This window comes from Malaclemys terrapin, chromosome 1 (genome assembly GCF_027887155.1).
Source record: "Malaclemys terrapin pileata isolate rMalTer1 chromosome 1, rMalTer1.hap1, whole genome shotgun sequence".
Classification (NCBI taxonomy): Eukaryota; Metazoa; Chordata; order Testudines; family Emydidae; genus Malaclemys; species Malaclemys terrapin.
Genome location: NC_071505.1, coordinates 196,539,847 through 196,565,216, shown reverse-complemented (window position 1 = coordinate 196,565,216; position 25,370 = coordinate 196,539,847). Strand labels below are relative to the sequence as shown.

General features: G+C 42.8%; 1 protein-coding gene across 6 annotated transcripts in view; it reads right to left on the bottom strand.

Moving 5' to 3' along the window:
- Positions 1-25,370, bottom strand: part of PDE9A (phosphodiesterase 9A) — a 92,274-nt gene that overhangs the window by 25,257 nt on the left and 41,647 nt on the right. For 3 of the 6 annotated variants that reach the window (XM_054004963.1, XM_054004972.1, XM_054004990.1), the window contains 3 exons: positions 15,203-15,287; positions 6,300-6,381; positions 3,910-3,984 (listed from right to left, as the gene is read on the bottom strand). In XM_054004963.1, the coding sequence (XP_053860938.1) occupies positions 3,910-3,984; positions 6,300-6,381; positions 15,203-15,287 (242 nt within the window). Of the gene's footprint in view, positions 1-3,909; positions 3,985-6,299; positions 6,382-15,202; positions 15,288-15,415; positions 15,435-15,586; positions 15,676-15,852; positions 15,880-25,370 lie in introns of those variants that run through there. The other 3 variants (XM_054005009.1, XM_054005000.1, XM_054004981.1) reach the window with 3 other exon arrangements.

Genomic DNA, 25,370 nt, shown 5'->3' with positions numbered 1-25,370 from the left:
TAAGGTTAATGACAAGCTCCCTTGAGGAGCTGCTAGATGCGGAGTACTTTTGAAAAGCTGGCACATTATTTAGGTTCAATTACTCATTATGATAGCACCTGGAGGCCAAATACGGATCAGAGTTCCACTGTACAAGGGACTGTCCAAACACAGATATAGACACACACTTTGTCCTGCAGAGTTTACAGGCTAAGGCCCTGATTCTGCTAGCTGGTAAACAGGGGTGGGGTGGCGGAAGGGACACAGTGATGCTGGCACAGAGCCCCATTGAAGTCATTGGTCACAGGAGTTTGACAGCATGGAATAGCTTGAAGCACTGGGATCAAAGAAGACAAGTGGCAAACAAAATGTGGGGGAGAAGGAAATACTAAAATACAATGTTGACTACTCTTTGTGATTTTATTGTGAGTCTCACAATATTTGGAGTTTTTCTTAAAGCCCCAGCTCCTGGAATCAGGTGAAACCATGAGAATCTCAGGGAGGGGAGTTAATCCAGAAGGAAAATAACATCCCTCCTCCCCCATTTACTAATTTAAAAATCTTATGATTTGGGAGAGCCTTATGGTTTTTGAACATTTGGGGTTGGCAACACTGAAAATATATACAATTTTCACATATGATATGTTAATGTACAGGTATATGGTAAGCTTCTTTCCTTCCTTTCTTTCCCTTCAGGGCTGAGCTTAGGCATCATCTGTTGGCAGATACATTGTAAGCACTGTGGAAGCGGTGGCTTTTGAGGAGGGATTTGAAAAAGATACTGACCTTTATGGACCAGTTCAAGGATGTAAGGAGTAACATGGGTTTAAAAATATATATGCAGCATGGTACCCCTCTCCAAAGACATGGACCATTAAAGGCTTGGAGTGAGGAGCCATTCTGGTTCCTCTCAATCTCCATGGGGAAGCTCCTTGTGAGGTATTTGCAGCCCTATGGCTGCAGTAACTTCTGATAGTCTGCTAGCCCTGTCTGGGGAGAGATGGGACAACAGATTCACAGAGATACTCAATATGAGGAGAAAGTGGGGCAGGAAGTCAATTTATGAGTGTGCCCTATCTCCTGAGCAGCTCCATAAATCCAAATAGAAAGTGGTCACCTTGTTTCTTTGTCCTCCTTCTGCACGTAGCTCGACTGTACTCAGGACTGATCAGATAAGCTGCTTTAGAAGGGAACAAGGGACTAACACCCCACTTACTACTGTATAAGAGAAGGTTAGGTTTTAGCCCCAGTGGACAAAATAGGATTATATTGTCATATATTCCTCAGGGAGCAAGAGATTCTCCAGGTGGGTTGATGAAATACTGTAGAGCAAACCATTACGTTATTGCCTTATGCACTGGTTACACTCTAGCATGGTGATTTATAACCCACTTGCTCAAAATCAGCCACATAAACCACCACTTACTGTTAAGTAAGTGTTAACATAATTGAAATGGTTCATGTAAACATAAAACAGAGTCAAAAGGGTGAAAATGTCAACAGACATTACCATATGGTATTGTGCTCACAATGGTTTGTGTGATTGTTTCTGAGCCTAAAGTCCCACATATGGTATGTTCCTAATCTCCATATCCTCATGCTATCAGTGTGCATGCCACAATGTAATGGTTCCCATTACGATGAATGAGTTAGGCTGTTAAAATACTGTGCTTCAGTGTACAAAAATCCATGGATAATGCTTTTTTCCCTAGTCCTACTCTTTATTAATGGTCTGCTAAACAATCTGCCAACATTTTTATGATCCGCCTGGCATGTTGTATTTCTTAGGGCAGTAAAGACATCACCGGCTAGATATTTGAAAGATGGTGGGTAAGTCGTTTTGCCTGACTAGTAAATGACTTTGATGCTTAACTATGGGTGCCTGGAAAAAAAATAACCATAAAGAATCTCCCTCAAACTGGCAAGAAGCGTGCAGTGAAAATTCTGTTACCTTCTATGTGAATGTGCATGGCCATATATTCTAACAACCAACAGGAGACTGAACTCTGAACCACATAAAAGTCCTCCAGTTAGTCCTACCAATTGGAAGTATGTTAACAAATAAACTGAATGAAGAGCATTATTCATGTTGGGGTTTTTTAATCTTTGGAAATTTGCTTCGTCATGGAATATGTTCATCTAGCGATTTTGAAGCAGAATGGCTCCTGTTCGCATAACACTTCTCTGAAGATGTAATTTGTACTGCTGGTTTGCAACTCCTCTTTCTCCTTTTTTTGTTGCTATTGTACTGATCTAGTTACATCCTTCTTCTCCCTTTCTGTGCTATCATTTGTTACATCCATTTGTTGAATCATGTTTCACATTATAACTTTCCACAAAAGGGGCATCCTCTTCCTTTGTGTTTCTACAGCAGCTGGCACAATGGGGCCCCTGGGAGCTTCCATAACATAGATGATGATTATTAATAATTAAATAATAATAATAATAATATGCTGTGCACATAGATTTGCATCTCCTCTGAATGTATTGCACACCAACATCCCTGTACAGGAACATACAAATCAATGTCTGCACCCAGGCCCTGATTCAGCAAAGCACCTGAATACTTGTTTAATATTGAGCAGGTAAATAGTGCCATTGATTTCAGTGGGATTGATCACTTGCTTAAAGTTAAGCATGTGCTTAAGCGCTTTGCTGAATAGGCATAGACTCACTCATATTAGATGGCATGAAAAAACACAGGCTGGCATTCACTTTGTTGCACTTGTCCTTGAATGACATTACCAATATTTGGACTATGAAGAAATAAACAAGGAGTTCTATAATAAGGACAATCTATTTGGCACCTTTAGGGAACACAAATTATTGCACTCCAGAATGCTTCACTGAGTAAAGAATTACATTTCAGGCATATTACCTGGCTCCACCAATTCTGTGTTTAAAACAGCAAGTTTCAATTTAAAAGCTGAGGAATCATGAAAATATATATTAGATAAGAGGATCTGAAAAGGAAAAAACAAAACTTTCTTGAATGGATATTTTTGGCCTCATCTACCTTTGGGAATAGCATCGATCCAGCAATTGGTGTAGCCAGCCAGGTGCTGACCTCTAAGGATATGTCTACACTGCAATTAGATGCTCATGCCTGGCCAGTGCCAGCTGACTCGGGCTCAGAGGGCTCCGGCTAAGGGGCTGTTTAATTGCGATGTAGACATTTGGGCTCAGGCTGGAGCTTGAGCTCTGGGACCCTTCAACCTCGCTGAGTCCTAGAGCCTGGGCTCATGCCCGAGCCTGAATGTCTACACTGCAATTAAACAGTCCCTAAGCCCTGTGAGCCTGAGTCAGCTGGCATGGGCCAACCTTGGGTTTTTAATTGCAGTGTAGACATACTCAAAGGCTATATCTTCATTGCAAAAAAAGGTATGTTTATCTTGCTGTAAAATCCTAGTGGAGTGAAGGCACAGGCAGTGTTTACCTCTGTCTAGCTAGATGAGGTCATCCCTATGCCCTCCACCTGGGGTTTAGCTTCACTAACTGCATCAAGGTAAGAACTATGGTGCCTTGTCTCCACTAGGATTATAGCTAGCTCGAGTTAGCTATCGCCATGTAAAAACACCCCCTTTTAAGCAGTGAAGACAGTGTAGAGAAGGGCATGCAGGGGTTTGTACCGACTGAGCAAATGAGGCGCACCCCTACTTGTAAGTGGGGTAAAGCATGATTTGCTCAGACAGTGCAATCCCTTGCATGTTCATTTCTATACTTTGGGGTCAGCACCCAGGTGGCCTCATTGACTTCTGGCTGCCAGTCGATGAACGGAGGGTATTCCTGAGTGTAGGCCAGGTCTTTGTTCTCCATTGCCTTCGTTAGGCTTCCATTGCTAGATACTGAAGACGGCTTTCCTGACCGTCTCAGTGCTGTCATGGGATAAGCCACAAGTACCAACAACTTGTTTACTCATTGCCTCTTTACCTCATTGGGCTCCCACAGCCAGACGTCAAACGTTGGTTTCCGAAGTGCTTCTATGGTCTCCTGAGACAGCATGTACTGTAGACAAAAAGACAGTGTCTATTATTAACCACTACTGAGTTCCCCTCATGTCTTTGTGGGAGCTGCATTCTGCCCTCATTAGAAGTTCTCCGGCATGCCATTAATTAATTTTCCAAAATGTAGTGCCTCAGCCATGATTGGGTAAAATGCATTGTCTTTTGTTGGTTTTAATCTTAAATTCTTCATATTTTGGGGATGAAATAGTTAACTGCAGGTGATTTATATTGTTATTTTGAACAGCTGTTTTTCTCAAGGGTTCCCACATTTCAATCAGGTGCCAGGCAGCAAAGTGATTGTTTATTGTTTACTCAGAGCTCCAAAACAAAATCCAACTCAACCTCCAGCAGGACTTAAAGTGTGCTGGGCTGGCACAGGACACAGACCCTGGAAATAACATTTCTAAAAAGCAAGGTGGGTCACCAAGGGTGCACATTTTTAGTACCCCTGGGTGTAAAGCCCCTCTGATTACTTGCTTTCCCTGCTTGCCTGCATCCTGCGGAAGTGCAGCCAATCAGAGCTGCTGCAGGAAGCAGGCAAGGCTCTTTCCCTCTCCCCTCAGGAGCTGACACTGTTCTCAGAGAAGGGGAAGGGGAGGAGGGAGTAGAAAGAGACCAGCAGCTCAGGGCTGGTGGTCGTGGTGGTGGGGCTGGGGAGACAGGATTGATTTGGAAGTTGGGGGCAGGGGATGGGCAGATGTGGAGGGGATCACAGACCTCTCCCCCCCACACACATTTTTTTCACAGCACTTTAAACATTTGACCCCCAGTGTTCTGGGTTGTTACTGGGTTGGTAACAATCGCTGGCAATTTGTAAAAAATTCTAGAGTATTAGAAGATGTGTAAGGTATCTAACCACTATTGAACTGTGTTTTTGAGACCAGCTGATCAAAATATTCTTGGAATACGTAAACCTAGTAGCTTAATTGGTCCACTTACCAAAGTTGGCTGTAATTAGTTTTCGTATTCTATACTGAGAATATAAATGAAATTATCTGAGCCACTACATTGTTATTTAATTCAAGCAAGAATTACATTTGAGGATTAATTCTCCATCTCCGGAAGGCAGTAATCTTGTGTTTGCATGATACTTTATTTGTAGTATAGAGTTTTGCTAGACAGCTTTAAATTAGCAATATTGATGTATTAATTAATAACAGCACTGTAATGACCAAATCTGTTTCAAGTGAACTGCCACCTCCTAACACGCCTGAGGTCACACAAATCCAGTATTTAAAGCCATAACAAATGTCACACACAGAGCAAACAAAACCGAAACTTCTCCTAAAACCAAGCAATTAAAAGCCTTTGGCCCTAGCAGAAAGGAACAACATCTTACCACTGTGTTCAGTTAGTGCAGCTCTCAACAGTAATAGTTAATCTCAGAAGCCAAGCATTCTAGCAGTGGGTAAAAGGTTAAGGCATAGTTGCTGTCTACATATCAAAGGAACAAAGGAATGTAGACCAGTTTGAAAAAGCATGTGTTAGTAGTGTCAACAACACATATAAATTTAAGCAAAGCCAAAATGGAAATGACATTTTATAGCTCATTAAATCCATTTTCAAGAGACAGATGCCAGGACTATATAAATTACTTTAACTGAAAAATACTTCACTGAGAGGAAAAAAAGTAGAAGCGCCATTACAGAATAGAGAATAAAGTTATAGACTATAATAAATCTTGCTCTGAGACGGCAGACTAAGTATCATTAAATAAAACAGAACACTAAACGTTCGACAAATTTCAGGAATTCAGTAACATTTTCAGCATTAATGAGATTCCGAATATTAAAGGTTATTGAGGGTTGGATTTCAAACCCATTGAAATCAATGGGAGTCTTTCTATTGGCTTCCAGGGTCTTTGGATTAGGCCCTCCATCTACACCAGTGGTTCCCAAAGTGGTGTCCCTGGACTCTGGGGGATTTGCTGTGGGTCATGTGGGGGTCCGTCCCTTGAGCCAGGGTCGGAACATGCTGGAACAGCATTCTGGTATTTTTGCTGCATGGAGGATGCTATTTTGTATTCAACATGACATCCTCAGCACAGCGTGACCATTCGCACACTGTGCGTGAGTGGTCATGATGGCAGGGGTATTCCCACGTTGGTGGGGTTGTTCCAATAGTACAGGAAATGAAAGGGGTCGCAGACAGTCAGTCAGATGCCAAAGGAGTCCTTGGTGGGAAAAAGTTTGGGAATCCATGATATAAATGATTAAGCTAAAGAGTGATGGGAAGTCATGCATTGTATTCCAGCTCCTCATGGGAAGGCATGCTCTATAAATTAATATCCTGATAACAAAGTGCATCTTATGGTACCTTTGGATAGGATGGTACGTCTCTTCGGGGTGTCAACTTCTTGTTTTCATCTATGAAGCTGTACTTACAGGGACAGCTGGTCCTGCAAATGAAAAATTCAGCCCTCAACATTGGGACAACAGCAGGTGCATTCTCTTGAGTAGCATTGACTATATTAAAATATCTTGGTATGAGATCACATAGAGGTTATGTCTACACTGCATCTTAAGCCTGAGTTCTAACTCAGGTTGAGCCCAAGCCCCACTTCCATTCACACACAAATCAGTCTATCTCGAGTTAGCAAGCACTTGGTGCCTGGGTTTTAGGACCCACTAGGGCAGGGGTTCTCAAACTGGGGGTCGGGACCCCTCAGGGGGGTCACGAGGTTATTACATGAGGGGTCACAAGCTGTCAGCCTCCACCCCAAACCCCGCTTTGCCTCCAGCATTTATAATGGTGTTAAATCTATTAAAAAGTGTTTTTCATTTATAACGGGGGTCGCACTCAGAGGCTTGCTATGTGAAAGGGGTCACTGTAGACGTCCGGGGTGGGGCTCGTCCCTCGCAGGGGCGAGTGGGAGCCAGGCCGCCTCTCTGCACGAGGCTGGGGAACAGATCAGTCTCGCAGGTCCAAGCCCTAAGTCGGGGAGGGGTTGCGAGCAACCAGTAGTCCCGGGCTCAGGCAGGGGCTGAGCAAACGAACAAACAGACGTTCAGGGGCTCAGGCCCTCAGGCAGGGGCTGAGCAAACAAACAGTCATTCAGGGGCTCAGGCCCTTGACTTCCAGGGGGCGGGGACAGGCGGCGGTGACTCTGTCCACTATGGCAGCTGTTCTGGCTCGTCCCTCGCAGGGGTGACTGGGAGCCAGGCTGCCTCACTACAGTCACCAATACAAAAGTTAGAGAACCACTGCACTAGGGGGTGGCTCCGAGCCCAAGTCCTGCTGTGACTGAGGTCCAAGCCCTGTGATTTTGCAGTGTGGATGAAGCTCAAGCTGCAGACTCAAGTCAGAAGGTCTGTGTGGTGCCGTATGGATGCGTTAGAATGTCTGTGAGATCTGGGTCCAGCAATGTAAACCCAGGTTTACAATGCGGTGTGGAAGCTGAAGTGTAGGCTTGGAAACACCAAACCCACAAGCCAAGGTCCCAAAGACCTGGGTTTACAATGCAGTGAGACATACCCTTAGAATTACACTGCTTCTCAATCTCTCCTAACAATCTCATTTTCTCTAATCATAAGAAACAATAAGAAACAATCAGGGCCAAGTCATTCTTACCCCTGTATGAGGCAATATATAATTGAGGCCACCATAATATCCAAGAAACTCTCTGGAAATAAATGTAGTAAATAAATGTACTCTTTAATTTAATCATCTTTCCATTCAACTGATTTGATACGTTTATTATCTTTTGTGTAAAATAGTTCTGCTTGAGTTTAGCATTCATTCCTAGAGTCCTAATGTTTAGATTATCCCCCTTTATTTTAAAAACACCCAATAGTCAAACAAAAAGCCCAAAACAAAGAAAACTAAGAAACCCAAACCCAACAAAATCAAAACAACCTATCAACTTTATTTCCTCCTTTCATAATTTTGGAAATTTCTATTATGTCACAATATTTCCTCTATTCCAGTGTGAATATCCCAACCCTCTAATTTCTTCCTTGTAACTTTGATGTTTGCTATCATCTCTGTTGCTGTATTTTGTATTCTTTGCAAAGCAATTTTGGCTTTTGGTTGAAGGTGATCAGTACTGAACACCATCTAACAAGGGCTTTATGCATTAGCAGTATCACTGGTGAGGTCAGAGATTGTCCAAAACAGTCCTAAGAAATCAATCAGTTCATGAACAGTAATAGTATTACTCTTTGTATTGCAGTAGCTCCTAGAGGTCCCAGCTGAGACTGGGACTCCATGGTGATGGCATTGTACGGATATTGAATAAGACAGTCTTTGCTCCAAAGAGTTTACAATCTAAATATACAAGACGGACAAAGTACGGAAAAAAGGAACTATTATCCCAGTTTAAAAGGCAGGGTGCTGAGGCACAGAGAAACCAATGGCTAGATCCACGAAGGATTTAGGCTTAGCATTGCATTTCCTAAGTTCAGGTGCTCTGCCTCCTACTGGAACCCACAGCTCCGAGTCAGGCGCTCAGGTCCCCTATACAATACATGAGGAGAGTTAGGTGCCCAGAAATGGGATCTACAAAAGCCAGCACATTGAATAGGGAGCTGCCTAAGCTAGCCAATAGGAAATACCAAGGAGAGGGGTGTGGCCTCAACCCTACCCTAGGGATTTAGGTGCCTAACTCTGGCCCAGAGGTGGTACCTATCTCCACTTGGAACTCACAGCTGTGATCCTGCTCCCACAGGCGCTGGCTTCCTCTGGGCCCCAGGGGTGCTCAACCCCCAGCTCCGCCCCCATCCACCCCTTCCCTCAAGCCCCACCCCTTCCTCACCCCCACTCCGGCCCAGGCTCCACCCCACCCCTTCCCCCAAGGGCCTACCTCCACCCTACCTCTTCCCACTCCTGCTCCACCCCCCTTCCCGCCCAGTTCCACCTCCTCATCTGTGCACACCCCATCCCTGCTCCTCCCCCACCCCCCAATGCCTCCTGCATGCCACGAAACAGCTGATCATAGCAGGCAGAAGGCGCTGGGAGGGAGGGGGAAGAGTTGATAGGTGGGGTCGCTGGTGGGCGGGAGGCACTGGGAGGATCTTGGCTGCCGGTGGGTGCTAAGCACCCACTAATTTTTTTCCATGGGTGCTCCAGCCCTGGAGCACCCATGGAGTCGGCACCTATGCCTGCTCCTGGAGTTAGGTACCTAAACCAGGTCAGCCCTTCCTTGCAAAAAATTGAGGAGGAAGTTCTGCCAGCCCCCTTCTACCCAATTGCCCAGTCATTAGAACTGTAGGCTGGTGGCCCTAGTCACCAGCTGGGGATAGACAACCAGCCACACCCAGGTTAGGTTTCTGTCCTTATCTTCAGGGCTCTGTTTATTGTCTTTCCAAACAAAGCAAGAAAAGTATACAGAAAGCAACAGCAATAACAGTCTGCTTAAGGGTTCTGACTGGGGTCCTCTGGCCTCCAGTGGCTATAGGGTAGGGCCCTTTCTGACCCCAGCAGAGTTCCAAAGGGCCAGCTGGCCCACCTGCTCTGTTTGCCGGACAATATCCTCTCTCACCCCCCCACCCTGTTCATGGCTTGAGCTCTCCTTTATATTCCAGACGAGAGTATGGGCTAATCCTAAGGTGCTGATCGGCTGTGTCAGCTTGACCCCACCACATGTCTGCTGGGCTTCTCTCTGGGGTAGGGATGGCTGCTCCCTCTTCCCCCCACCACCCTGGGCTATTAAATAGGCAGATCACCTGTTACATGAGCACTCGCCCCAGATGTAGGAAACCCGAGTTCAAATCCTCCATCTGCCTGAGAAGAGCAAGAAATTGAACCCAGGCCCTCAATTCTCCCAGGTGTGTGCCTGTGCCACTGGGCTATGAGGTATTTCTGAAAGGGGGGGGGGCGAGTGTGTGTGTCTATCAGTCATCTTTGCTGGGCCAGAGAGAGCCCAGTGGCTAGGGCACTCAGCGGGGATGTGGGCGAGTCAGGTGCTAGTTCCGGCTTCAATGGATATTAAGTATTTTTTATAAAGTGGAACAGCTTCAATGACAGAGACTGAGAAAGTCCAATCCCAGAATGCCTCATAACCCAGTGGTTAGGGCACTGAAGTGGGAGACCTGGGCTCACGTCCCTGCTCTTCTGAGGTAGAATGGGGATTGAAACCCAAGTCTCCTACTCCCAGGTGATCCAACCATTGGGCTATTGTCTATAAATTGTGTTTTGTGCAGGGCCTGACCTGTAGGAGCATTGCCAGCAGATCGAGGGAAGTAATTATTCTCCTCTATTCGGCACTGGTGAGGCCACATCTGGAGTATTGCGTCCAGTTTTGGGCTCCCCACTACAGAACGAAAATGATCAGGGGGCTGGGGCAGATGACTTACGAGGTGAGGCTGAGGGAACTGGGTTTGTTTAGTCTGCAGAAGAGAAGAGCGGGGGGGATTTGATAGCAGCCTACAACTACCTGAAATGAGGTTCCAAAGAGGATGGAGTCGGCTGTTCTCAGTGGTGGCAGATGACAGAACAAGGAGCAATGGTCTCAAGTTGCAGTGGGGGAGGTTTAGGTTGGATATTAGGAAACACTATTTCACTAGGAGAGTGGTGAAGCACTGGAATGGGTTACCTAGTGAGGTGCTGGAATCTCCTTCCTTAGAGGTTTTTAAGGCCCGGCTTGACAAAGCCCTGGTTGGGATGATTTAATTGGTGTTGGTCCTGCTTTGAGCAGCAGGTTGGACTAGGTGACCTCCTGAGGTCCCTTCCAAACCTAATCTTCTATGATTCTATGGTAGGCCAGCTCCAAGGCACCATCTGAGCACACCTACAGGGTTGGGCTCCATAGGCAAGATAGTGGGGGGACACCTGGTTTGAGGATCCCATCAGGGTTTAAGTGTGAGTGAGGTGTCAGAACTTCAGCAGCTGTGCACATGCCCGCTGCCAGATTTTTAGGCACTTTGGAAATTGAGGTACCTACAGGGTTAAGCAGTAGCTAAGTGCGGGTTTTGAGACTCTAAATTTTGGACTTAAGCACCTGAAGTAGCAGTTAGGTGCCTAAATCCCTTTGTGGCTCTAACCTTACATGACTTGCCAAAGGTCACAGAGAAAGCCTGTGGCAGAACGTGGAACTGACCCCACATCTCTTGAGATGCAGTCCAATGCATTAACCACAAGAACAGCCTTCCTCATTATCAGAGCCTGCTAGAGAAAAGGGAATCTCTGGGCCAGATTCATCACTAGCCCACAGCTGATTTATGCTGCTTTGAGTGGGAGGGATACCAAACTCTGTACACTCAGCTTAACCAGTCAGTTTCTCCTGTCTAGTGTAGGGGGAATCCCCAGGTGGAGGGCAGGCACATTAATGGCTCATAAGCCACACTCCTCCAAGCCTCCCTGTGCCAGGGGTGGTATGATAGGAGAAAAGGTGGTGTGGCCAGGTCATCCCTGCACTTGGCTGAAACTAGCTACTGTGGGCGGAGGGCAGAGCAGCATGGAGCAGTCTTCATGTTGCTGTAACTTGCACCAGTGTCAGGACGTAATCAGGCACTTACATATGTGCATTACCTAAATTATATCCCACAAGCACCCTCATGTTATTAGCCTCTACAAGCTGCAGGTGCAAAAAATAGAGGCGAGCATTAACAATCTGACCCTTAATGTGTGGGTAAGGGGAAGGAAGCTTTGCTCCTCTTCTTTGAAGAAGCTGATGTGCTTCTAACTGTATGTGATGACACTCCAAAAGGGGCATTTTAAAAACATATACTTTGAGCATTACTATTCTATTCCATTCAAATATTACAGTATGTCTATATACTTTTTAATAAGCTGTGTAGTGAATGAAATACTGTGGTACGAAGGCTGGATGAAGTGCAAAGAAAACCACTACGTTGCTCTTGGATGTCTTTTTTAGACCCCTCGTGCAGTGGGGAGGGCTTATTTGCTTAGCAACTCAAGGATGAAGCTCCTCTTGCATTGAGTCAACACTCCTTCCTGCCATTGCTCAAGCTGAGCCATGGTTTCTAGGGAAACCGGTAGCTACTTGTAATTACTCAACAACTTCAATGGGGGTCCTTCTTAAGGACAATGCCACACAAGGAGCAGACTTTCCTGGCTTTAGAAAACCAAAGCAATTCACTGGGATCACTGATTATATTCTGCATGGCTCAGCTCCAGCTGCTGATTCAAGAGCCATCTGTTTAGGCTGACTACAGTGGGTGGCTTCTTATGAAGGCTTTTAGGTCATTCGGCTTGGACTTCAGTCTTCACTTTAAAAATAAGAATGAATAAGCGGATACTTTTCTTTTACCTTGATAATGTGGGAGAGGGAGTATGTGTGTTTGTGGGATTCCTGGCTGCAGCCGTAAGTTTAATGGAGAATCTGAGATGGGAGCGGTCTCAATTAAAGTAAAATCAATGAATAAATACAAAGAATTAATTTTCCACGTTTACAGTGTTTTTCTCCTGAAGATGTCAAAGTGGTCAACTCCACTCATCAAGTCTCATAATACTCATGTAAGGTAAGTAAGTATTATGATAGGAAGGATGATCTTGTGATTAAAGTACAAGATGGAGAATCAGGAGACCTGGATTCTAATCCTGGCCCTGCCACTGCGCATATGTCTACACTCCAAAGAAAAACCTGTGGCTGGCCTGTACCAGCCAATTCAGGCTTGCAGGGCTCAAGCTGTGGGGCTGTTTCATTGCTGCATAGGCTTCCAGGCTCGGGTTGTGGTCTGGCTCTAGAACACTGACAGGTGGAAGGGTCCTAGAGCACGGGCTCCAGCCAGAGCCTGGCAGTCTATACAGCAATGAAACAGCCCTGCAGCCCTAGCCCTGCATGCCTGAGTTGACTGGCATGGGCAAGCCATGGGTTTTTCTTTGCTGTGTAGACATACCCAGATTAACTACATGATCCTGGCAGATCTTCCTCATCTGTAAAATGGTGATAACAGTGCAGTGAATTGGCTAGGAGCCCAGGCTTTTGAAGCAGAGGGCTTCAAGTTTAAATATAACTGGAATTTGTCAATAACCAGGTAATTAAAGCTGCTGCCTACACCTCGCTGGGAATAAAGACTCCTCTACCCATGTGGGAGAAAAAAGAATCAGCTGGGATTAGCCCAAGATCAACCAAAAAGAACTCAAGAAGAGCAACAGTCGCTGACTATAGTTACCACTATTTCTGAATAATGGCTTCTGTGGCACAGGTCCCTCTGACCTTAGGGGAACCAGGGTGGCTTGACCAACCACAATCAATCAGCAATTTTTTTTTTTCACCTTTCACACTCTTTAACACATTGATTTCAACGGCATCACATCAACATAAAACTGGAATTTTGCAGTGGTGAGGCAGGTCCCAAGTTTCTATCTTTTTCCACTGCAAAGATGCCGCTATTACAGTGTAAACAGATCCGCAGCCTTGTAGAACAACCGCAGCAGCAAAGATGGGATCTCACTTCTCCAGTGCACCACTGACCTCGAGGAGGTGTGAACTCCACATTTTAACTGGATGCATTTAAATGGTCACATTATTAAGCACAGGCAAGTTCGTTCTCTCTTATAAAGCCTAGTTACTTAAATGCAAAAAACCTGTGTTAAATCAACCTGATGACTGCCCAGGTAAAACCACAAAAATACAACATTTCGGTCCCACAGCAATGTTAACGTGACTATATTGAATGTATGTAGTATTTTCTATTTCTGATTTTCTGGTTAAATGGATAGCTTACTACATTGCTGCTCATATTACAAAATATAGACCACAAATCAACAGGATGTGCAGCACGAACGAGTCAAGGCTGGGGTTAGAACAATGCGTTTTGCATTTCCTAATTTTGGTGTGATATTAACTGTGCAATCTTAATGTAGCATTAACATAATTTTTTGTTCTGTCTCTCTCTGTTTCTCTATGTATGCCTGCATGCACACACTCACATATTCTACAAAAAGTCAAGAATCAAACCACCTCTGCCCCCCCACGCCCAGTATGCAAATTGAATCTAACATATATTAGAATACAATTTTTTTTATTTTGCTGTCAAATTCATTCCTAGCCATGCTAATGAAATTCCCTCAGCTGCCTTAACAAGTCACTATGTAACCGGCAGGGCAGATTTGTGTCTGTCACGCTGCTGTAAATCTGGAGTAGTTCCACTGAGGTTAATGGGTTACTCCAGATTTATACCAGAATGACAGGGCAGAATTTGGCCCTAAGACTGTATCAATACAAATGTGTTTTTTGAATTCTTGCATCCCATTCATCTGGATAATCAAAACATTATAAAACCAAATTATTATATAGCCAGGTTCCATGGTGTTTAAACAAATCTCCCATCTACTTCAATGAAAGATTTGTCTGCTTAAGGACCAAAAAGTGTGACCCTATAGAACAAACCCTATAGAAAGATTTTCAAGACAACACACATAGTTAACTTCGCTTAGGAGCAGGGCTTTGGAGCGGAGCCTGGAGCTGGAGCGCGGACCAGTAGGTTTTTGCCCGGAGCTGGAGTGGAGCCGGAGCGGAGCAATTCAAATTTTGAATTGCTCCAAAATCCCTGCTTAGGAGATACCTTTTTTAGCACAAGTCTGAATTGTCTGATGTATTTCTCTTTAATAACTCTACCAGCAGTGTTAATAATCTCTTAGTTGCCGATATGTTTATCTTAATGATGTATTTCGGAGACATAAAGGTCCAACTCTAAAGTTGATTCAGTGTACCACAACAAGATACAATTCCCTCTGCTGTTGTTTTAATTACAGCAAGTCTAAACTTTGTAATAGCTGATCAGTAGGGTGACTCCTTGAATTTAGAAGGAAATCCCTCGTTGCTAGTTGAAATTGGAAGTCAACATTTTGCAGAAGTGTGAGATCATAATTAGAAGAACTGTTATGTATTTATTGTGATATTTTCCCAACTTACATTTTAAAACTTAGTGGAGCTAATTAGAACACTAGCCTCTTGCAAAATAAATGTTTTCTTTGACAGAAGTTTCTCTTGCTGCATAAAACTTGTTGCAAAATTCCTATGACTGGATGGCTGAACACAGAAAAAACAAGACATTAATCTCTGTCTGCAAGAAGATTTTTCTTTCAGTCATCTGGAACCAGCTTTTTTAACTACTGAATTTCCATAAATTCTTAAATGAAACCACAGTCTTTGCAAATTAAGCCAATGCCTTGCGCAGCACTGAGCTGCTGCTTTGCTTCTGTGTTTAAAAAACCAGAATGACTAAATTCAACGGAATTACTTCACCGGAGTTTGAATCCAGAAATCCGGCTGGATTTTTCTTTTCCCCAATGGTAACTGAAGCAGAACTTACCTGGTGCTTCTTGCTGCCATTTCCTCCCTCATCTTTTTAATGTCACTCTTGCATTTCTCGATCTCTACTACTTTCAGTCCTTCCACTGTCAACAAAGCAAAAACAACAGGGGTGTTACCATGGAGAAACATGAAGGATCTTATTTCATTAATTGTGCAGAATTTCAAAAGGCTTGTAACAGTGGGGTTATCCAGTGAGTCAACAGGTTCTTACATGCTGCACCAGTTCCCATACGTGCAGGAGCTACTGACACCATGTAGCTTTAAAATCCGTAGGAATTTTCTGTTGCCAATTTTTGAAGTGAGCTCAAGTGTTTTAATTCACAAAATGGCCATAGCATCTGATCTTTTCAGAATAGTTAGCAACAGTCTACAGCTCTGTTACCTTTTTCACCCCCTCTTCCTTAGACCACTAATCAAAGGAACTAGTTGGCAAAGAAATGCTCCAGTGATATAAGATTGCCGGACAGCACAGTCACAAAAGTGTCCTGCTAGAATTCAAATTCCCATTAAGATAAAAGGTTTTAATTTAAAAAGTTCCCCAAGGAGCAATAGGAGACTTTGAGAGGCATGCCTGGATACAGAGAAACCAAAAATAGACATTTAAAAAATGTCTTGGCACTTAGAAATAATTTTATTTCAGTTAAGTACCTAAAATATGTCATAATTCCTTGCAGATAAATTGTTGTGCAATCCAGGGTTATTGTTGCATACAGCACAGGAAATACTATACTCTCATCTGTATGTATTATAAGTGCCACAAGGCAGAAAGTTTGTCCTTATGTCGCAGCTTGTTTCATTCCATGCAGCCTTGAGAGCCTCACACAGGTCCAATATGTGGATCTTCCTCCCTTCTCACTCTCAGGCCACCAACATACTCAAGGACATAATATCAAACCATTTATTAAGTGTATATCATTCACAGTGTGATCATGCCACAGCTCATTTATTTACTGTACTCACTGCTTACGTAGACGAGCTGATGTGCAGGAAACTCAAGGGAACTTTTAACTGTAGGATCAGTATTCATTCACTCTCTCTTAAAATAGTCATCATGCTACCCACCCATAGCATAACATGCAAGTGATGAAAAATTGCTTGGGAGAGACATAACCCTATAGATCAGCAGAGAACTCAGATTTCATCTAATTGCTAGTAACTACAGTTATTGCTTTTGGGTGTGGGAAGGGGAAAAACACAAGGGATACACAAACTCAATCTAGACTATTACATAAGAGAAGAGGAAAAGGAGAGGGTTCTGAAAATAATTCAGGTTTGATGAAAGGGACCTGAAAATCACATTTCCATCTGAACATTTTGTACTTAATATTGTTAGGAGTAACTCTTAAGACGATTAGAGCTGATAGGGGTGAGAGAAAAAGGTTTATTTATTCAGTGTTTTTTTTTATGTGCTTTTGACAACACTTGGTGTATGCTCAATTTTACTGCTTTGTTGGTAGTCAGTTGCACTTCCTGTCTCATACACTGGTATGATGACCTCTGTGATGCATGACTGGAAAGGGTTAAGCATCCTGCAGGATAAATGACTCAAATTCAACCCTTAACAACATATGGAGAGATAGTGTTTGTGTTTTTACATATATATTGGTAGAGGTCAACAATGTAATCAAACAGTTCCTGCCTATGCTGTATTCTGTTAATTCAGAGATCAAAAGGACATCTTAACATTTAAATGAACTGTAAACATAGGATATCACTGTATTCATCTTTCTTTGAAATGTATAGCAACTTATTTGCGAATGGTGGAAAATCAGGAAATTGCCTTATGTTAATCTGTGTGGATAATTCCAGTGATGCGTAGGAACTGGGTCCACTTCAAAGTCCCCATGAGTGCCTATTTCAGGTTTCAGAGTAGCAGCCGTGTTAGTCTGTATCCGCAAAAAGAAGAACAGGAGTACTTGTGGCACCTTAGAGACTAACAAATTTATTAGAGCATAAGCTTTCGTGGACTACAGCCCACTTCTTCGGATGCATATAGAATGGAACATACATTGAGGATATATATATACACACATACAGAGAGCATAAACAGGTGGGAGTTGTCTTACCAACTCTGAGAGGCCAATTAATTAAGAGAAAAAAAACTTTTGAAGTGATAATCAAGATAGCCCAGTACAGGTGCCACAAGTACTCCTGTTCTTCTTTATGAGTGCCTATTGTTCGCCTAAGGATTCTGAGCTGTCACAAGAAGGCCTGAAACTATATAAAGATATCTGGGTCCCAATCCTTTTTATCTCAGATCTGCTTGAGGCTTCATGCAGGAGAAGCCTAAGCCATAAGGACTGAAATCCCAGTTCTGACTGGACAGCCCTGAATATAAACACTGGATTATAACCCGTGAACTAATTCTGAAAGAACTCTTTGCAACTACAAAGCTCACCATCTCTGCTATGAATCTGAATCTCAAGAATTGTACTCATGTCTGTTTGTATACTGATCTTTTAACCAATACTCTCTCTGTTTTCTTTTTTAATAATTTTAGTTTAGTTAATAAGAATTGGCTGGAAGTGTGTATTTGGGTAAGATCTGGAATATTCATTAACCTGGGAGGTAATGTGTCTGATCCTTTGGGATTGGTAGAACTTTTTTATATGATGAATAAGATTTTCAGTAACCCTCATCATACTTGACTTGGGTATCTGGGTGTAGCCTGAGGCTGGGTTACTATAAGGGAACTGCGTTGTTGGCTTCTGGGTAACCAGTGAGGTATTATAGGAGCTATTTTGTGCTGGCTGGGTAAATCTAAGTATTGAATTATCCACCAGCTTTGCGGATTGTCTGCCCCATTCTTTGCAGTTCACCCTAATTGACTGACCTCAGTTGGCTTCCCTGGGACCCCAATCACAGTTGCTCTTCAGCTTTCCTCAAACCTGCTCACCATCAACACTGGAGCAGAAAACTAATAGAATTATTTTTTAAAAGAGTGTTTTTAAAATTAAAAAAAAAATTAAGTGTTCTTCTCCTTCCTTACAGAGGTTTAGGAAGAACATTTGGACAGGCCTGAAACGGTCATGAAATTAATTTGTGGTCATGAAATTAATGTTGTTAGCATTGTACAATCACATGTAACAATGGGTTAAGTTGAGAGGCAGGGCCAGATTCTGCCCTCACTTTACATTTGTGAAATACTTTGTGGTCCTTAAATGTAATGCCATCAACCATGCACCAATGAAAGATAGATAGGTAAAGTGGTTTGAGCTCACTCATGGCCTCAGATGTCATTCCTTTAGGTGTCCTTTTCAGATAATGAATTTCAGCTATGGTTGCCGACCTGTCTAATAACTACTGTGACATGATAGACTTTTGAGCAGGGGAGGAGGACATTGACAAAAGGGTCATTTTTCTTCCTCCTGGCAAGATGTGGTTGTGTATTTTGTTCAGGTGCACCCTGGGTCATACTCCTTTGGGATTCACCCTTGTTACACCCCTCGTTTAAGGCCATTTATTCTACTGCAGGATGCTTTGCTGTCTTAACTAAGCACTTATCTACACGGGGAAGTTTTACAGGTATAATTTTAGAGATATTACTCCCCACTTTTATTTCAGCATAAAAATGGTTTGGGGGTAGGGAGTGGGGGTTAGCTGTAAACCCTTCCCAAGCAATGTAAGAAAAGGAAAAGTCATTCTTATACCAGAATAAGAGTGTCCCAGTGAGGGTTGCCCAAGTATAAATACATTGGATTATACTGAGAAAATTTTCCTGTGTAGACAAGGCCTTACACACTTCAGTCAGTTTCACCCTGTAGGTGTCCACTTGGCACTCATTGATACGTTTCACATCCCTTGTATGCCAGCACCTGGTCTCCATTGCAGAAGTCAAGATCAAAGGAAACAGCTGAAAAAAAGTGTAATACACTACTTGTATATGATAAACTGCCTTGTTTATGCACATAGATCAAGGCCCTTAACATTAATTTGCAGCAACAAATACATTTTTAAAAGACCCGGTAGTTTAAAAAGGCATTGGGCCAAATCCTGAATTCTGCACTGGATCATAACTCTTATTGAACTCAGTGGGAGTTTGCCTAAGTAAGGAGTTCAGGATCCAGCTCATTGCACTTATACACTTAAAACACGAAGACCTGGAATTATTTCAAAATGTTGCATACTTGGCACAGTTGCAAGATCTTGCGGTCAAATTCTGAGCAGATGTATGCACTCGTAGACAGGAAAAAATGAGCACCTCGTCACCAACACTGGCTGTTGGAGATGCGATCTGATCCATTCAGGCAGAAATAGCCCTGGATAGCCACATCTGTTGTTATTTCTATCAGTAGCGAGACCCAGTTTAAGGAGGAGCCTTGTTTGGGGAAAATTTGTCAGCTCTGTGAATGCTGGCTTCCCAAATCCAACTACCAAGCTGCATGTACTGCAGATATGGAACTTATTTCACCATGTAGCTGAAATAATACAGTTTGCAACTGTGACTCTAAAAGCATCCCAGTGTCAGAGGAAAAGGGACTCGCTGGTATCAGGTAATGAGTTTCAGCTGACACAACCAATTCAGTGTGCCCCAACTCACTATGGTTATAATCTGTATCTAAAAGGTATCATGCAATACGTCATTGGAAAACTAATAACTCACTGCTCATTAATATTCTGTCATGGTGTATGCAAAGGGTGTGGACAAAAAGTTATGAGTATGTTCTAGAATTATATTCTTAACATGTGTTTGGTGCGTGTTGGCATCCTTTCGTCTGTGAGAGATGGTGGGAATTGTAGCCTACGTTGAAGACGGTTTGCAATATCTCATGTGACTGAACAGTCCGATCCGAGATTTGCATGATCTTTGGCAGTTATTGCAAATGTATGTATCTGGGTTGGGAGCTGCTTGCTTCCTACAGGCTCTTTTCTCTTCAAGCTGTAGGAGCCAGCTTCTGTCACGGACTTTGATACCCCGATGGAGACAATGCCGCCACTTGTTACGATCACTTGCCAAGATTTCCCATTGGTCAATACCATGTGTTTGGTAAAAAATGCATAAGCACAGGCTGCCTCAGACAAAGGAATGTGTATTTGATTCTCTGACCAGACAGGTCTTCAGGCAAAGACCGTGAAAGTCCATAGTTACATATTAGGTATGCAGGGCTCTTGAGCCGAGTAATAGGGGAGGAGATAGGATGGTGTCTATGCCCCAGCAGGAGAGAGAAGCTTGGTCCAGGTTTTACTTTTCAAAGAACACATTGTAAAGTTTTACTTGTCTATAAAGACAGGGGAGCTGAACCTCAAGTCATAAGCAATTGAATCAACTGATTATATAGAATATTACTGTATTATAAAAGTGTATAGAGTAAAGTCTTTTCTGAAAGCTAATGACACTGGTGATTAATATCATTGTGAAATGTACATATTTACAATATATGAGGAAATTTGGATATTTAATGATATTATGCTTTACAGTCTGTGGCCAAACAGGGAGAAACAGGTACTCCCGCCCCTTCCCTCCCCTCCACCCCTCCCGGACAGGAGAGAAGACAGCTATTTACCTGTGTCCTATGTAAATTAAGCATGGTGGAAGCAAAACAACGGAAGCCCCATTTACATACAGAGGGATGGGAAGCCCACAGGAAGGGAAGAACAGCATGAAGCCATCCTTCCTCTTGAAACAAATTCATTGAACTTGGCAAGATATAAGCAAAGACAGAAGCCATCTTTGGCACCCATCACTAGACAGACACAAGAAGCCAGAGCTCTTGCAAGCTGAGAAAGATGGGTCCTTCAACCAAGATGGTGGGGTTTGAAGTCTCTGGAAACTGAATACAGGTTAGAAACCTGCTTAGGCAAAGATGTTTTACCTAGGAAGAAAAGGGAAGCCAGCATCTTATACTTTTGTGGAAGGTCCTGACTGAGGGAAAATCAGTCATGAATGGGGAGAAGAATGTCTGGTGAGAGAAATGTGCTAAATTAAGTTTTAGACTTCTAGATGCGTGTTTTCACCTTTATTTGCTTGTAACCCTTTTTAACTTTGTTCCTTTTACTTGGCATCACTTAACCTATGTCCTGTTGTTAATAAAGTTGATTTATTTTTGAAGGGCCAAAATCCATTTGTTGTGCATGTAAAATCTTAACTACAGTTTCTTCTAAGAACTTTTCATATAGGCCCGGATGAGGACCAGCTAACAAAGAACAATACATGGCTAAGAGAAAGCTGGGGTAAACAGATAACCTTGTGTGTTTCAAGTCTATGAGCGAAGTCAGCATAACTCCGAATGTAATTGGGCATCCTTATCATGAGTTATAGACACATGAAGCGCTGAGAAAGGTCTCACGGTTACTCCCTAATGCAGGGAGGAGATAGTGGTACAATACCCCTCAGATCCCAGACAGAGTTCAGGGAGAGGCCTAATATAATTGACACCTTCGCCTCACCAGTTTATGCCAATTCTAGCCCACAGAAATGCAAGGGTAAACTTATAAACAATTGTTATTGTTAAATACTAATTTCTGCTTTTTTTGCTTTAAATCTCCAGGAATGTACCTGTTGGTCAACGAGGAGAGCTGCTACCTCATTCCCCTGGGCCCCAAAATTAGGATTTAACCTATACACTTTAATAGACATAGTTTGGGGGTAATTACCAGTGTGTCAGCAATATGTTAATTTCAGCCTTGGGCAGAGCCATTATGTAATCTTTTAGACCATTGGCTTATTGGGCTTATCTTGTCTTGCTGCTAGAACCTATCCAGGGCTTGGGGAAACCCATTGCCGTCACTTCTCTCCGCCCAATGAGCACCCTATATAATCTATTGTAATTGATTGTTCTGCAGTGTCTCTGAGCCTAATAAGCAAAGTAACACTTCGCCAGCATTGTGCGTAATAAACTCCTGTGCTTGACTCTACATAGTGTGGATTACTGTTACTTCAATTTTTAACTATAAACCAACTCAGATCTGTGTTTAAATGGAAGAGTGCATTTACCCTCGTTAAATTAATAAGTTGTGATGTGCTTTTGTGTCTTCAGAAGAACACAGAAACCTTATCATTTCTCTGAACTATCCAGGAAAGGATAGATGTTGCAGAGCGCACAGTTTTGTGGAAACAAGGCTGAAGGAAGCTAGAGTGGGGCTGTAGACAGGGTGTGGGGGTCAGAGCTGCTGAATCAGGGCTATCTAGCACATAAACTCTTTATGGTGTGACCTGCTTGCTTGTAAGCTGCTTGTGAGCATCCCAGGCTGGGAGCTACAGCAGCAAAGCATCGTAAGGCACCCAGTGTGGCAGGGCAAGTGGTGACATAACCCCTCACTGGTCTGGATTGAACCCTGAACCATGTGGTACAGCAACCTTTTGTTATCTCCTCCCATTCCAGCTGGCCTGCCAGTGCTGAAAGGCAGTGCATGCAGAGTGTACACAAAGTAGCTGGGGTTTAGTAAGTGCATCTGTAGCTGGGGTTTAGTAAGCCACTTGGGAGAGAGCCAGTGGAAGAAGGAAGCATTTGGCTGGCTGGGATAGTTCAACAGAGCACTCACTCTGGAGCCTGCTCTGTACTCCAGTTTGATGGGGAGACCCACCTGCTCTGGTCCATGGATTCTGGCAAGCTGCTGGTACTAGCCTAGAGTGAAGAGGCATTGCTGCAGCCATGGTGTGACAGAAGGCTCAGTCAATTTCTGTCTTAAATGTGCCTATGCCTGTGGAGCATATAAATGAGAACTTGACCCTGTCAAAACTGTGCTGTATGATAGTGCTTTGTGTGTCCTATTGCCCTCTCTTCCGTAGGTCTATTTTATGCACTACACAGGGTGAAAAAATAAAAATCGGATTATATACAGAAAAATGCTGCTTTGAACTTTACTTTCTTGCTGCAGAGTAACTAAGAACAATAATTTTACTGTTAAAACAATAAGGAAGAATAGAAACAATAATAGAGCCTTGCAGTGTTTTAATCTGCAACCAGGAAACAGGGGATGAAAGGCGTGGGTGTTCTGTGTTTACAATTCCAGTTTCGGCTGAGATAATTTAAAGCCTCTGCCTCTTTAATAAAAAACACACGTAGCCTTTGTTGTCTAAACTATGTAGTCTCTTTTATATATGCAGTATAATTATTGGTATGGACAATATAGTATTTTACATTTTACTTACATTACATATTCAGAATCAGTGTGTGTGTTGCAGCTAGAATACGAACCACAGTAGATGAAAACCTGCATTGATATTAATGGGGCTTTTTCCTTTGACTTCAGTGAGACCCAGATTTCATCCAGTGTGAGAGTACAGAAAGGGAAGAAGAAAGTGAGATACTTTCACATATATTGGAAATACCTTAAAAACCTAATGCTAATAATGGGGAGTTTAGAGTATTCAATGGTATTCTCTTTAATATATGGTAAATGTATTAATGAAAGAGGTTGACTATAAGGGGAGGGAGTGTAAATGAATACCAAGGGTTCTGATCTGTGCAGAGATCCAGCATAACCACATAAGAGGGAAGAAGTTAACAACATTATCCTCATTTAATTATTTTTTTAAAAGTACTAAAAAAATTCAAGGAATGAGACTCTATTTTCCAGGACTATCCTCTCTTTATTGAGTAAAAAGAACAGGAGTACTTGTGGCACCTTAGAGACTAACAAATTTATTAGAGCATAAGCTTTCGTGGGCTACTGCCCACTTCTTCGGATGCATATAGAAGTGGGCAGTAGCCCACAAAAGCTTATGCTCTAATAAATTTGTTAGTCTCTAAGGTGCCACAAGTACTCCTGTTCTTTTTGCGGATACAGACTAACACGGCTGCTACTCTGAAACCTGTCTTTATTGAGTGTAGGCACTTATCCTTTGGAATTGTACATCACATAAAAGTGAAAACAGCACTATAAAAATATATCTATCACAACCATATTCACACAGCCAACATATTTTAAAAGTACAGTATTAAGGTTGAACAGTCAAGCATTAAAAGATAGGAAATTCCAGAATTAATTCTGCTCCCTTGTGTGTATGCATTATGATACAGTCTTCAATTACATGATCACATACTATTTTTTCCACAGGTGCTCTTCCTCGTTTAGTGCACAGGATGGGCAGTGCTCATTTAATGAGCAGCTATTCGATATTTTGTTTTCTTTTCATTGTTCAATATGTGGCCCCAGGCCTGATTTACTGCACATTATTTAAACCCTGCTCTGAATATACAATTATTAATTTCCTCATTGGTTTTCACACTCATCACTAGGTTATCTGAGTGCTTCACAAACATTACTTTATCTTCCCAATCGCCTGTAAGGTGAGAGAGTGGGATATTATTATCTCCATTTTACAGATGGAGAACGGAAGCACAGCAAGATTAAGGTAAAAAGTTTCATTAAGGTCCACTACGTTTCGGTGCCCAGTTTGAGATGCCCAGGACCTCATTTTTCAGAGTGCTTAGCATTCTATACCACTTTATATGTTCACCTCACACCTCCCATTGACTGCTGTTGCAGCTCTGAATTCTCAGCACTTCTGTAAATCAGATCCCAAGGTCTCAAGTCCGGAATCCAGAAAAGGAGGGACACACTATTGGTGACCACCTTTGAAAAGTGTGGTTTAAGGGACTTGCTCAGCATCTCATAGGAGCTCTGTGGCAGAGGCAGGGACAGAATCTAATTCTCCAAGCCAGCATTCAACTACTGTAACCACGAAACCATCCTTCCTCTTCCTGCAGTCCCCTGCCTCATTCACTACAAACCTTCCAACTACTGTAACAAATAAAGCAGACGTCCAACGGACAACATTTTCTTTTACTACACAGCCCTGATTCCTCTCCAGAGCAGGTTTATCCCATGTACTAAATGAGGCAGGGGTCCTGCAGAAAAAAAATAAAATGTGATCATGTAATTAAGGACTGTATCATAACGCATACACATAAGGGGGCTGAATTAAGGTAGCACAAGCCACCTTAATTCTGGCATTTCCTAACTTTTGAGTGCTTGATTTTGCAACCTTATATTGTTCTGCTAACGCAGTTTTGTGTGTGTGTAATTTCCTAGGTTTTTAAAAAAGCCAACAGAAAAAACAGAAATTCCATCATGTGGCATCTTATTGACACCAACATGGGTCATTAGCAGGATTGGAACCTTTAGATCCACCTCACAGAACTCTGCCACTTGAGTTGATAGACTAACCAATAGTAGTAGGTTGTCATCTTCCATGTGGACCAGCAGAAGAGGGGAACAGG